The 13,934-nt window shown below is 44.3% G+C and overlaps 1 protein-coding gene across 1 annotated transcript in view; it reads left to right on the top strand.

Annotated features, from left to right (window-relative positions):
- Positions 1 to 13,168, top strand: part of LOC8034009 (extended synaptotagmin-2) — a 59,680-nt gene extending 46,512 nt beyond the window's left edge. Inside the window, exons 19-22 of the mRNA XM_029990673.4 lie at positions 3,516 to 3,611; positions 4,466 to 4,600; positions 6,951 to 7,109; positions 11,867 to 13,168. Of these exons, the coding sequence (XP_029846533.2) occupies positions 3,516 to 3,611; positions 4,466 to 4,600; positions 6,951 to 7,109; positions 11,867 to 11,891 (415 nt within the window). The 3' untranslated portion in view covers positions 11,892 to 13,168. The remainder of the gene's footprint in view (positions 1 to 3,515; positions 3,612 to 4,465; positions 4,601 to 6,950; positions 7,110 to 11,866) is intronic.
- Positions 13,169 to 13,934: the final 766 nt, after the last annotated feature.

Here is a 13,934-nt window from a genome sequence, read left to right as displayed (position 1 = left end):
GTGCTATGGATTCGGATATGGATTTATGGCTGACTTCAGCTATTGGCGATATTTGGCTTGTGTTATTTTCCATTTGATATTTTTGTTCATCAGTTTGCCAGTATTCCTTTTGTTATTTATTTCTACCTGTTTCCACTGATAAAAGTGAGACTTGCTCCCTCCTCCAAAAAATAAAAAGGTATTCTTAATTTATTGCTTCTTTGTGGCATCCTCTATCGACAGAACTAGTGCACACGAAAAGAGATGGCGCAAAGTCAGTGCGACTGCGCGATCCCCAACTCTGCTGTAGCCTGCCGACCTGCGTCTGCATGTGTACTTTCGTTTGCGCTCACATGGTTGCGTTCGTCCGCAACGTGACCTCCAACTGCGTTGTGACTTGCCGACCCGCCTTCACTTGTGTACTTTCATTTACATTCTGTAACTTCACTCCTTGATTGGTGTTTTACTGACTGATATCTTATTTCATGTTTTTTTATCAGTCACATGTGTGACATTTTTCTTATTGGAATAAAAATAACCTTCTCATAAATGTTTCTTGAAAAAAAAAAAAAAATTACAGTTGTGCTTTGATTCAGCATTCTTGTTTGATTCACATCTCATAGAAAATATTTGTTTTCAAAAATGTTCTTATCCGAAACTACTATTCGTATTGAAAAATATTCAATTTGATTCGCTTTGAAAGATCTTGATATTCACACACCTCTACTAGTTATTTATTTAGTTAGCTTAGCTTGAGGAGGATTTTGACCATCTAGGTAATGTCCGCCGAAGCTGATAAACACATCGTAAAGATGGTTCATTCATCTGCATGTTTTCAATTAGTATTCCCTCTTTGGAGGCCATATACCAGGAGTGGCCAAGCTGCGGCTCGCGAGCCACATGCGGCTCTTCGCTTGCTAAAGTGCAGCTCGCGGCTTCCCCCCCCCCACAAAAAAAAATAAAATAAACATGCTTTAAATTGAAAGACAGGTTGTGGTTTGGTAGTCTTGGGCTACTGCTACCTTACGTCTAATTGGACTGCTTTTGACTCAGATAGACTGTACAAAAGTTGGCCCCCCCCCCTTGCGGCTCTTGGAAGTTTCGTGGTTTTGTTTACAGCTCTTAGGTCGGGTCAGCCTGGCCACCCCTGCCATATACGATGATAAAAGTGCCCATGATGTTATGATATATTCAAAACATGGCTCTTGATTTTTGTAGATGATGATACAGTCTAAGCCCATTATAGCATACCTTGATTTTGACCAAGATTTCAGTCTGTTGTGAAAGGAGTATGTTGTATGCAGATATGAACTTGAGTCAATGGTATGTAAGGGAAAATCATTAGAACTTCCCAAATTGGTATGTTATATCCAAATGTCTGTTGTAACCAGGTCTCTTCTAATGAGCTTAAACTGCACCATGTCTCAAAAATCTCGTAAGCAAGAAATAATATGTGTACATGTGATGAGACAAACAGTGAGAGGAATTCTGGAGCACAACGAGCACATACCACGTGTCACCAAAGCATCGTACTGTGTTCCACATGGCAGTGTGTGCTTCCGGAATAGTTCTGATTGGATATGTTTTGTTTCGGTGTATTAACAAGGTAGATAGGAAATGCCAGAAAGACAAGGCGGAGTGGTGTAGTGGTTAGCATACCCGATCGGATATTGGGAGACCCGGAGTTCAAATCTCAGCTCCGCCAAAGTTTTTGCCTTTTGGTGGCTTTGTAGCTTTTGTTCCATTCGATCAAGTATGATTCATTTATATGCATATTTTCTATATAAACACAATATATATCGACATAATAAGATCTTTGGTTATTGCATTTGCCATTCGGATGCTAATATATTACATCACATTCGTCGGGCGCATCACGCCCTGTATGCATAATTGAAGTACTGTAATATTCTGAGAGATAGCCCGCCTAAAATTAAGACCAAATCGGGTGAAAATGAGGAGTAACTTTTGGCATGCAATCAAGAAAAGTAAAAAAATGCTATTTTTATGGGTTCCTGCCAAACTTGTTATCACAGTGAGGGGCAGTAAAGCAAAGATGACTGTACTTCCCAGTCAGCAATGTTCGCTTATATCCTGGCGTAGCTAACTAGCCGCATTTACGCCGAGGTCATCATTGATCCAAACGCTGCGACTACTAAGAGTGAGCTATCTTTCGGTGTTTAAGTTAAAATAGTAAATCAGTGCAAAAATAAGGGTCGGGTTATCTTTCGGGGGTGGGGCATCTTTCGGGATGTTACGGTGAATATATGACTATATGACAGATGTGTGCTGTCTGCTTCGTTGGCTACAAACCTAGCCACGAGGGGAAAACTGTATAAGGTTCTCTCGGAAATACTGTCGCATTTAATAAACAACCCTTAAAGTTTCAAAGAATGCCCACCCAAAAGGAAGAGATAAATGGTGAAAAACATGTGGTGGGCTATCTTTGGGGATGCCACAGCAAAACATTATAAAAAATAACGATAAACACCTGGCACCCGCTATAAACCACGTGACGCGGGAACTTATACTCCAGATTGTGGACGTGGCAAATTCATGTTTCACAATCGGATAAACACACGGGAATTCGCTACAAACTCCTTTGTCGCAGGAAAGGATACCGCAGGTTGCGGATGCAGCAGATTCGGCTTTCACGGTGCAAAGGATCCGTGGGAACCCGCCAAGAACTCGCATTTCACAGGAACAAACATCACGGACTCAGCAAATTCAAGCTTTATGGTGCAATAAACACGTGGGAACCTGCTACAAACTTGCCTGTCACGGGAACCAATATCGCGCGTGCAGATCACAGAAAAAAAAAACGGGAATTCACTACAAACTGGCGTGTCAAGGGAACAAATACCGCAAATCACGGATGCAGCAGAATCATATTTCACGATGCAATACCGTATACATGCGGGACCAACTCGTGTGTTACAGGAATCAATGATGCGTACGCAGGTCGCGGATTAAAACGCTGGAATCCGCTACAAACTTCCATGTCAAAAGAATGGATACCGCAGATCGTGGATGTAGCAGATCCTATTTCACGATGCAATGTACACGCGGGAACAACCCTAGTGTTACGGGAGCCGATATCGTGCGTGCAGATCACGGACAAGAATGTGGGAAGCCGCCATGAACTTGCTTATCAGACGTACCGGTACAGCAGATCGCTCCTTGGCTGCGATTCTCGTCGGGCATTGCTTGAGGTTTGACGGGAATCGGGGGGTGGGCGATGTTTCGGAATCTTTATGGTACAGCTATTTACCCAGAAGAACGGGATGGGCGATCTCTCGGGGGCGGGCATTCTCTCGGAACTTTATGGTACATGGCCCCGCGAGGCATAAATAACCGCTGTTATGAATTTTCGCCAAAGTACCCAGACTACCTTTCACAAGCTAGAAGATGTAGTCTCATTTTCTGCGTTCATCTTGTTGCTGCAAGCATACCTAAGTTTTGCGGTAGGGCAGTGCATCCCAAGACGCGCATTGTTTCCCGACTGCCTCACACCGGATCTGTTTCCTTACCCCCAGGGAAGTGCTGGGGGATCCCGGTGCAGGAAAGCTCCAGCTGACGCTGCGCTACAGTGCGCAGAGGAGCCGCCTCGTGGTCGTGATTCACAGGGCAGTGTGAGTGCGTCGTTTCCTGTCTGGCTCGAAGGAATTAATTATTGTGTTGCGTGCACGTTTAGAGGGCGGGAAGTATGGTATCCCTCCATAGGCAGCTGGCAACTCCGCTTTGGACAAGAAGTTTTGCAAGTGCAGTACCTCTGCTAGTCGGAAATATTTAATGTGGATCCTGCAGTAATGATACATGACTGCACGCCGGTACAATGCTCGTCCAGATTGGAACGGGCAGGGGTGAGGATTGAGCCCTGGATACCTGGGTTCTGTGGTGTGAGCTTTCACTCCACATGGTTTGAGCTGTGGTGCATTACCACGCTAGGTCACCGTTCCCTCTTGAGGGTTTGGAATTATAGGGAATCTTTAGCCAGTCTTGAAATACTGGCAGATTTTACATGGAATTCAGGCCAAACCTGGCTGGTGTAGTGGAAACCTTTTTAGGTGCGGTAAACTGGCACATGGCCTTATCAAAGAATGCTTTGACCCGAAGGTCAAGCCCTCAGGTGGTCACCTGGCTGTTGCCAAGATGTGTTAGTCTAGGGATTCTCAAACTTGTAGACACCGAGGAACCCCTCCTGGTCCGTCATTGATGCAGCTCGGTGCGGAAGCCTTTGGGCCAAATAAACAATAATGTATGCATTAGGAAGCGTTTGGCTCATAGTTACACATCCTCGTGTGATTCGGATCCGCTAAAATGGTGTTTAAACGGGACAAACACTCTACTTCAAGTTGGGGATGGTTGAGGAGATTTGGGAGTGCGGAAAACCCCGAGGGGTACTCTGGGGAAGCGCCAGGTTCCTGAGAGCCCAGTTTGAGAACCTGTCCGGTGGTCGAAGCAACTGGTTCCATGTTCTTCGCAGGAACCTGGCCCACAAAGAGGGGGACGATCTCCCAGACCCCTACGTGAAGCTGCACCTGCTGCCTGACAAGCTCAAAGAGAACAAGCGCAAGACTCAGACCTGCAGGAACTCCTGCAACCCTGTGTTCGACGAAACGTCAGTGGCGCCCTCGTGTATTTTTCGTTTTGTTTAACAGCTGTAGGTGACTTAATTTATGCAAAGACGTAATTTTTGTGACTTGAAATAGATTGCCCAAGTATACACGAACTCAACTTTGTGACGTCACGGCGCGGTGGTGGCGCGTCGGTCGCACTTCCGGTCTGGGGTTGTGGGCGGAAGTCCCCATGCCAGACGTGTATTCCTGCGTTGTTTTGAAAGGAACCAGACGAAAACCTGCCTTGTCGTCGAAACACTGCGGCTGGGGCCATACCAAAAGAGTCGAGAAAGGTTTGAAAGCCAGTCTTCACGTGCTCGGTTCGTCCGAGAATCTGAATATTTGCCGTGAAAAGGAAAAAACAGACGCCGTCGGACAACGATTGCTTGGGCGGGAAGCACTTTGGGTTGAATTTACGGATACTTGTGGTCATCAGATTTATTTGTTTTGTTCCAACATGAACGCCAGAAAATCGTCGAGTTGTGTGGACCACCTGTTGACTACGTTCAGTGCGTCTTCAAGTTCAAACGGCCGCCTGATCGTTCGAACTGTCGTCTGCTCTTTCAAACTTTTCTGCTTGTCGTCTGCTCTCTTAGACGACGCCGGCCCGTAGACCAAATGTTGGCCAGGTACTTGCGATAAGAAGTAAGTGCAGGCCTCAAAATACTTAAATTTGAAGGTTGGTAAGCAGGTTCGATGTAAACAGTAGATACAAGGAAATGTTGATCATTGTTATCAGTGGCCGTCATTGACTTGTTATCCCTAATTCACTTGGTCCGATTCTGCTTGCGATTTTCAGTATCGACGTAGACCATCTTGCCTACGGTTCACGCTTTTGCAGCCCGAGCGGCGTCGCGACTGAAAATTGCGAGCGAAATCGCATCATGCGAATCAGGCTTTAGCGTACATACTGCGGCATCCACGTGGAATGAATCGCCACATGTCACATTGTTCACGCGAAGTTTTGTGTTGTAACGAGCCTCGGTAATTTCGCTGATGCCGCTCAAGCAGTCAGACATCGCCAGGGAGACGTAGAATCAACAATTCGAACGTGAAAAAGGGCAGGGGGACTCACACCGATGCTGACAACATCGCATTCCAATGGTTTGCTTATGGGCGACGGCGAGCTTCTTGTCCACACCCCCATCGCACATGCGCGGCGCCGGTGGCGTCCGCTAGGGGAGCTCAGGTTTATTTGTAAACATAAGTTGGTGTATATTACCATGTGGTAATGAATTCATACTATACCTGAATTTCTGAAAATTTCAATGCAAAAATGGCAGCCATTGAAACTCACAGATATATGGAGCTGAATGGCATTAGCTACCAAGAATGGGCCCCATTTTTCTATCGTAATTTTCAGAAAATCGCCTATAACTTTTGAATACGAAAATGGTTGCCGAGTTCTGAAACTCTCCCATCTGGTCCGGACCTCTAGAGTTACATTTTGGCAGAGGGTAAGTGTTTGACGAGGCATAGTTTATTTTTGCAGTGAAAGAAAATGCCCTAAATATATTTTTAAGGGACACAGTCTACGTACTTTGCGACCTGCTAAATTTAGCGGAAAACTTTCTGGGTATCATTTAGCAGGTAATGACAGTGTTGTGGCATGGTGAGGTCACGATTCTCCTGCAAGTTTAGCGGAGAAATTTTTCCACTAAATTTAGCATCACGTGACGCCACTGGGTCACGTGATGCCATGCCGTTTGCTAGATTTAGTGGAACTCAAGTCTGCCAATTTAAATGCTACAGTGCAAAGGCTGGTTCACAGAACTGCGTCTGGTTGCAATTGGGTGTGCCATGCAGTTTTGTGCTCCCTTGCGATCTCTAGCAACGGGAGAACACCAGAGAGCCTAGATCAAAGAGATGGTCCCTCTCAAACAATGAGTAGCCTTTGCAATTTAATGACAGACGCCTTCCGCGGATATTGGTCGGTGGTGCGCCTGCGTTGTGTTCTCGCGCGTGGCGAGGAGGAAGGCGGGCGGAAAGGCGGAGACGTTTGCAGACGATTGACGCTTTCGGCACTTCCTTGCGGCTCGTATCAGAAATGCGGCCCATAAACTGCATGATCCCAGTCAAGGAAACTCTCTGTAACACAGGCTCTCTAGAGAACACTCTGGCACGCCGGTGCTGTCTACGAGAAATGGTTGTTCATAACACTGTCAGAATTCCTTCGAGCCCAATACAAAATAATGATGCGCAAAGAAAAAAGAAAAAGGAAATGCACATGGAAATTTAAAGTGTTCCAGCGAACCAGCTTTAACTGCGTGCGGTAGTGCGCGGCATCCCGGCTGTCGCCGCGACTCGTATGCCGGACGTGACGAGGAACCGGAAACTTCTTCTCTCTTCCAGCATGGAGATTGAGGGGTCCCTCTCTGAACTGGAGGGCAGCACCCTGCAGGTGTCGGTCAACTCCAAGAGCGGCTCCTCCATGTTCTCCCGGGGCAAGGTGCTTGGGTCCACCCAAGTCAGCCTGGCCAACCTGGACCTCACCAAGGCACACACCGACTGGTCAGTGGCCCTTCGTTCCGTTCTCTCCCTCGGAGCCTCGTCGGGCGGTACCTAGAATGCATTTCTGATGGGTGCATTTACCCAACACCTCCTAGAAGACAAGGCCGTAGTGCCCCTCCGGTGATGTCGCAAAGGAAGGCCGTCGGGAGCGCACACCGAAGCGCCCAAGCGAAGGCAGTGTGCATGGATCGACTGTCGCGACAACTCGCTTTTAGTCACATAAGCGTATCTTATTAGCTGAAATGAAAGTTTCACATAGCAACGGGGCTACAAAACATTTTATTACACTGGCAAATTATTTTGCCGCTAAATATTCGCCATGAAATAGTATGAGGTATGCGTATGAGACGTCTTCGGAGATGTGATTGTTTTAAGTCTAAAACATTGAGCCACATTTGCTGTAAGAATGCATATTTTATTCAGAATTACTTCCACATAAGGGCGAGACACACCGTGATATTGGATACAGCAAAATGGATCACAGTAAAGATCAGGGAGACGTATTCAACGCGAACACGGCTAGACAAGTGTCACTTAAAATCATTTTAAAGGTTTTTGATGCATGCAGTCACTGAACTCTTGCATTATACCCCGGCCTCGTGGCAAAATTAATGTAAATTTGATTGAATGATGGTTTGGGGTTGGCAAATCAGCTCGCGACGCTTGTATAGTCCCTCACAATCACGAGCTGATTTAGTCCCATATAATTTAATGAGAAGTTATTAACTTTTCTATGTGGCAGGGGTACTAAACTTACTATTTACATTCACCTAATTTACTTGTCCCTATGGGCTCGAGCTGCCTTAGAACAAAATATTACCTTAATACAGCTAGGATTCTAGTATAAATGCAGTAAAGGCAATAAAGTGATATTACTAGTATAAATAAACACATACAAGCACAAAGAATGCACTTTCAATAATCACACATAAACTTTGCATTAATTTAACCTTCCAGTAAAAACTTGAATGTTACCATGCATACTTACAAATGTCGACGCAATTGCACACTTATACCGTGGAAGAACGAGATTCCATTCTATCACAAAATTAAAGTAACCGACTGCAGCACTCTACTCGTGTCCTACATGACCAACAAACTTTCAGCCTTTCCACTCTGGTAAAGAAGGAAGAGCAGCAGAGCTGTAGCTTCTGTTCTCGGTGGTGGCTTTCCAGGCGGGCAATCTGCTCTTCTTTTGCAAGAAAATCTGAAGCGCTCGACGCAGTGGAATTTTAGGCGATAGGGGCCTCGCGGCACCATTTGTGCTGCTGCACACATTGCCGCTTGTTCCGTTCTCGCTCTTCTTCTTCCAAAGAAATGTTGCCGCCATCTATGAGCGCGACGGCAGCTACCAGTTGTCTGGTTGCCGAGGCTTGAAAGGTTGCCGCGATCTATGAGCGACGGCAACAGGCAGTCAACTGGCACACACAACACTGTGGACAGCTACCGCCATCTATGAGCAGCGGCGGCAACCAGAGTGTTCTGTTGACATTTGTTGGGTGCCGGACACGATCCTGGGGACACTAGCCCTAAACAGCTCCGCTGTAAAAGCCTGTAAATAAGTTGTTTCTCACCTGTCGATCGTATCCATACGTCCCGCAATATCTTTCACGAAAAAATTTAAACACAAACTTCAAGAAGTTTTTCTCTCTGTCGAGGGAGAGAGGTCTATCGATATTTGACCAGTGTCATTGTTGACTAGTTGCCAGACGTTACTCACACCATAGCAAGACTTGTTCTGTGAATATACACGTAAATGCCATAGTATCAAGAGAACGCAAAAGAACCACGCACGAGAGCACAAGCAGAAGCATACTGGGACGAAATACTTAACGTCGTCGACCCATCTCTTGCTTCTGTGCGCTCCCTGAGGCAATGGCTGGATTGTTTTCAGTTTCCTCCTTTTCTGTAATGTCTCGTCATTCCTTTTCAGAATGTCAGCAGCTCATACACGACGTAACTTTACCAGAATCGGAGCCTGTATGAGGAAAGAAAATGTCGCACCAGAGCCGGTTCTAGTGTGGGGAGCTGCGGGACTGCACAGCGGTTCCACGGTTATGGGGATAATCATACATATATATTTTGGTATTTTCACCCTTGGTAACACATTGTATATTACATTTGTATTATACATATAATAAATAATTTGAGGCTGCACATTTAAAACATATATTAATGTTGGATAAATGCCCACGAATAAGCCATGTGACCTGAGTGAGCAGACAGTATGGCCGGGGTAAAGAGAACCAGAGAGGGTGCATTTTTCGGCGCAGCCTCCGTTGTCCGGCCATTGGGCCGTCACAACTTATGAGCGCCAGAGCTTAGGTTCTAGGAGGTGTTGGTTTATCGCACTCTAAAAAGTGGTCCCTCCATTTCTGCCCAGTGACGTAGGAGTGTCGCGCACCCTTCATGTGGCATTTCAGTTATTCCGAAATAATATCGCCTCTAAAGAAAAAAAAAAAACATCACAATTTTTTCTTTTGAAAGATAAAGTAAATTGGTTGTATTTCATTTAAATCATTATTATATTATTTAAATCGGATTAATTTGATTTAAATAACTGTAGCTAAAAAATGGTGATTCTTAACTGCTAAATATATATTTCTCAACATGGCCGATAGATTTATCGATTCGTTCGATCAGTGGTAACAATGCGAAACAAAGTTATTACTGTAAATCTAAAGTACATTTTAATTAACTTTTTGCTTGCATAATCCCCTGCCATACTAGAACAAAGATAGCTTGATTTTTTTTGTTAGTTGAAAGTCTTTATTTGATTTTTCTTTTGCATTCTGACTGTTGCAATAGGACATTGCTTTTCTGGTTTTCGTTTTTTTGTGTCCTGATTTCGTTGCAGAAGGATGTTACGCAGCTGACGAAGGGGAATGTAGAAATGAAGCTCAGTGCTCCGATTCCCTCAAAAAAGCACTTTTTTTTTCTGTTCAGCCTTAAATAAATCTTTGCTCGATGGTCCTTTGATTCAAATACAAAACGAAGCATATAGAAAGCACCAAATGATAGAAATATGGTAAATAGAAATTATTTTCTGGCTCCTTTGTGCGGGGAAGATCCAATATAAATCATCATAGTAAAACTGGTCCGATTTAAGTCCCGATTTACATCACGATATGAATTGCATGGATTTTTGTTCTCCATCCTGGCCCCTGGGTCTCAAGTATAGAAGGCATTTCCGATTGTTTCATCTTTTCTACGGGCTTGTGGCGTTTCACGAAAGAATAGACACATCTGGCGACCTTCTCCACGGTGGCTTCCTTGAACCCGCGTCCATCCGTTAGGTTCTCCGAGCGATCCGATCCGTTGACTCCTTATGTTGGCCTTTGGTACCTTAATCAGACCCTAGAGAAAGCTTTGCGTTAGCTTGACGAAAAGATTCCAGACCAGGTAAGCTAAGGACCGTGGTAGTATGTACTTAGGTAGACGCACGCGAAAAGGTGAAGCACACGAGGCGGCCTTGCGTAGAGAGCTGGTACGTTGCTTCCCATTTGGGAGGGAGAAACAAAATAATGTGAAAAGGTGAGCCAGATTCGAAGCTTACGAAGCAAAATGTCTACATTATCGTGAAACTTGGTTATTTTACTTCTACCTGGACCTTCCAGCTTTTCTTCTTTTTTTGTGGATATTCAAGAGCCTCCTGGGGATCACCCAGAGGTCTTATTTATAACTGAAGCAGATTTATCAGGCTCTCTCAAATGTATTAAATTTTGTGCACCAATCATGGAAGGCGACAATGGGATTTTGCATAGGGCCTATAGTCCCTGACAGAATGAGACTGGAAGGGCGTGTCTTTCGAACGTCCAACCTCCTGCATGCACTCCGTGCCTTCCACCACGCTCTGGCTGCACAAGCGTACTCCTGAGATGCACGAGACGCCGAAGCGTTGTCGAAGGCCGGAGGCGGGACACCTGAAGCTCCTCCCTTTTGTTCTCATCCTGTGAGTGCACTATTAGTTTGAAATACTATAGTATACAACAAACAGTGAAGTGATTTATGTTTATCATCATTCTGTGTTCTGTTTGCGCAGTATGGCATCGAAGCCTTTGATGGAACTTGAACCGTTTATATTTTCTGGACCATACATGTTTAAAATTCGAAATTTTTTTGTGGTAAAGATTATCTACAGGTGCGGACTAGCATATATATATGGATGTTATTTTCAAGATTGTTCTTATGACGAGATATGACGAATTTTGTGAATGAAAGGCTATGTTAACAATGAATTTTATGTATTACCAGCTTGCTTGTCCTCTAATAAAACAGGCATTCGCCGAGGTGCGATGTCTAATCAAATTTTTTTACGTGCGCAATATGTACCAGGTGTGGACTTTGCGCTTTCGGTGCGATCTGTCTAAGCAGAAACGTTTTTTTCTCAGTTGAAATTTGCCTATGTGGACAATACGCAGGGTGCAAACTATAGACCGACACGCTGTTTACAAACAAGCCCGCGTTTGCCCACACCAGGTGTGGGCACTGCGCATGCGCAGAAATCGAATTCGAGTGAACTGAAGCTTCTGCGCATGCGCAGTGCCGTCGACAGCGCCACCGCAGCTGCGTGACGTCAGGGACGCGTGTTGGTCTATAGTCCGGAAAATATGGTAATATTTGTACGTCGATGTCGAGACATAGGTACATAGCCACCTTTTTAGTCTGTCCTTTTATTCTGTGTGAAATATTGTATGTTTTTCATCCGGAGGCATATCTTTCTGAAGGCATTCGTCCGATTTCTGTTGTTTACGCAGGTATGACCTGGAAGTGGATGCCTGAACTGATCAGCTCCGTCACCCCATCGGGGTAGCACACCGTCCGTAACCGGGTTCAACCTCCTGTCGTGGCTGTTCTGGCCTCTGCATGCGACACTTCTTTGGGGGTAATGCTTGCGAGGTTTTTTAAAGTTCTTGGTTGTTTCAGTGGGACTGAAAAAAGAAATGGGAGCCTTGTTGATTTTGTTTTTTACTTTGTTCTTTTTTTACACGTTTTATTCTTTTGCAAACATGTTTTATTTTGTTTGGTTGTAACATCGATGGCGCTTTATTTTTATCTCTTGGTCTTGTCGTGCCTTTTGCCGTTATACCTGCAAGGAACAAATCTTTTTATTTTGTTGAAGTTCGTGAATTCCGTTCCTTTTACCTTTTGTGTTTTATCCACCCATTTGAAGATTTTGGGTGTCCCTATATTACCCGAAAGACAATGTGGAAGTGAGGTTATGTGCACTTATATAATTATGGTTAACTGCACACTGTGTCTTTAACTAAGAAGCATCCTTGGTCTTTGTGTCCCAGGCTGTTGCTCACATCTTACACTTTATTCTAGTCCAACAACTTTTATGAGTTGCAACTGACCATAAACTACCAAGCATGAGCCTCTGCTAAAATGGGTACCCATGTTTTTATTTTTGTGAATTTCAGAACCGAAAATCTGCATGTGTAAGGGTCACGCAAGTGCTGAAATTACATATATCATGATTTTGGTCTGTTTGCTTTGTATCTTACAGCAACCTATAACTTCAGTTGCCTGTGCAATGACCTCTAACCTTACCAACACTGAAAACAAAAATAATTCACTGCCATTCTGAGTTGCAAAAGTCGTGTTCTACTTCTACCTGCTGAAGTATCTTTCTTTTTTTTATATAATGGAACTTATGTGGAGCGGTAGAATGATGTATAAGTGTCATTGTAATGGGACTGGTCCACGCACTTCCTGGTCCTTTTAATTCCTTACACCTTCATCTGTTGCACTGACAATGTTTTTGACTGTTTGTGCCTTTCCAATTAGGGAGCATGTTAACGACACCGGCTGGGACATGCACAAACATTGCTTGTTCTGTTTTCAAGATCTTGTAAGGAAAGTCTGTTGATCCAGTCTGTTATTTTAATTTGCATAAATATATTCTTTTTTATTGCACTCCATTGCCGAGATTTTAAAGGGCAAATCTGTACTTCACGGTGAAACTGGGTACCACAAAGTTTCCTTTGCCCGACATCCTTCGTGCTTTGGTAAAAAGGTGCCACGGAGACACTGTTAGGTTTTCACAGTGAATTGTTAGAGCACCCAGTTGAAAATTCCCATTAAGTTCCAACTGGAATTTTCTTATTGGTACCAATTGGTGACTTATTGGTACCAATTGGGTTTTTGGACAACCAATTGGTCACTGCCAATGGGAACCAACGGGAACCAATGGGAACCATTGGGAACCCATTCAGGTTCCAACTGGAAAAATAATTCCAATTGGTGAGACCCATTGGCCAGTGCGGTTCCAGCTGGAACCCACTAAAACCAATTGGTTCCAGTTAAAACCAGTTGGAATTCCAATTGGATTTAATGGGAATTTTCAGCTGGGCAGTGATTCACTATTTTCTCGAGTTCTGTTTGTTGTGATTGCATGCTAAATGCTACTTTTAGGAGCAATGGTGTTAGGATTAACTGGAGTACAAGCTGTCATTACATTTATGGTAGCTGTTTTCCAAAATGCGCACAGTACAGCTAACACAGTTTTGTCATCCACGGCGTAGATTTCAAATAGCAAAAGCTTTTTGCTTTCTACCTCGCTCGTAAATGTTGATGTACTTCTGCTGGTATGTCTGCCAGCTTGTCGAGAATCGGCTGGTTCTGTTTTATGCTAACCAAAGTTTATTGATGCTTTTATTAATTGTTTTGTTTGTAAATCCTTTATTGATGTTGTCCAAGTCTCCAGTACGCAAGACTAAATGTTTTCAGGCTCCAGTGCCATATTCTTATCCTCTAATGAAATGCAGGGATGGAAACCTAAGCTGGCTCCATAATGGGCGTACCTATTTACCGCCTTTTCGA

The sequence above is a fragment of the Ixodes scapularis genome, unplaced genomic scaffold (assembly GCF_016920785.2).
Source record: "Ixodes scapularis isolate PalLabHiFi unplaced genomic scaffold, ASM1692078v2 PGA_scaffold0__279_contigs__length_252992795, whole genome shotgun sequence".
In the NCBI taxonomy this organism is placed as follows: Eukaryota; Metazoa; Arthropoda; class Arachnida; order Ixodida; family Ixodidae; genus Ixodes; species Ixodes scapularis.
This window is presented reverse-complemented; position numbering and strand designations above follow the sequence as displayed.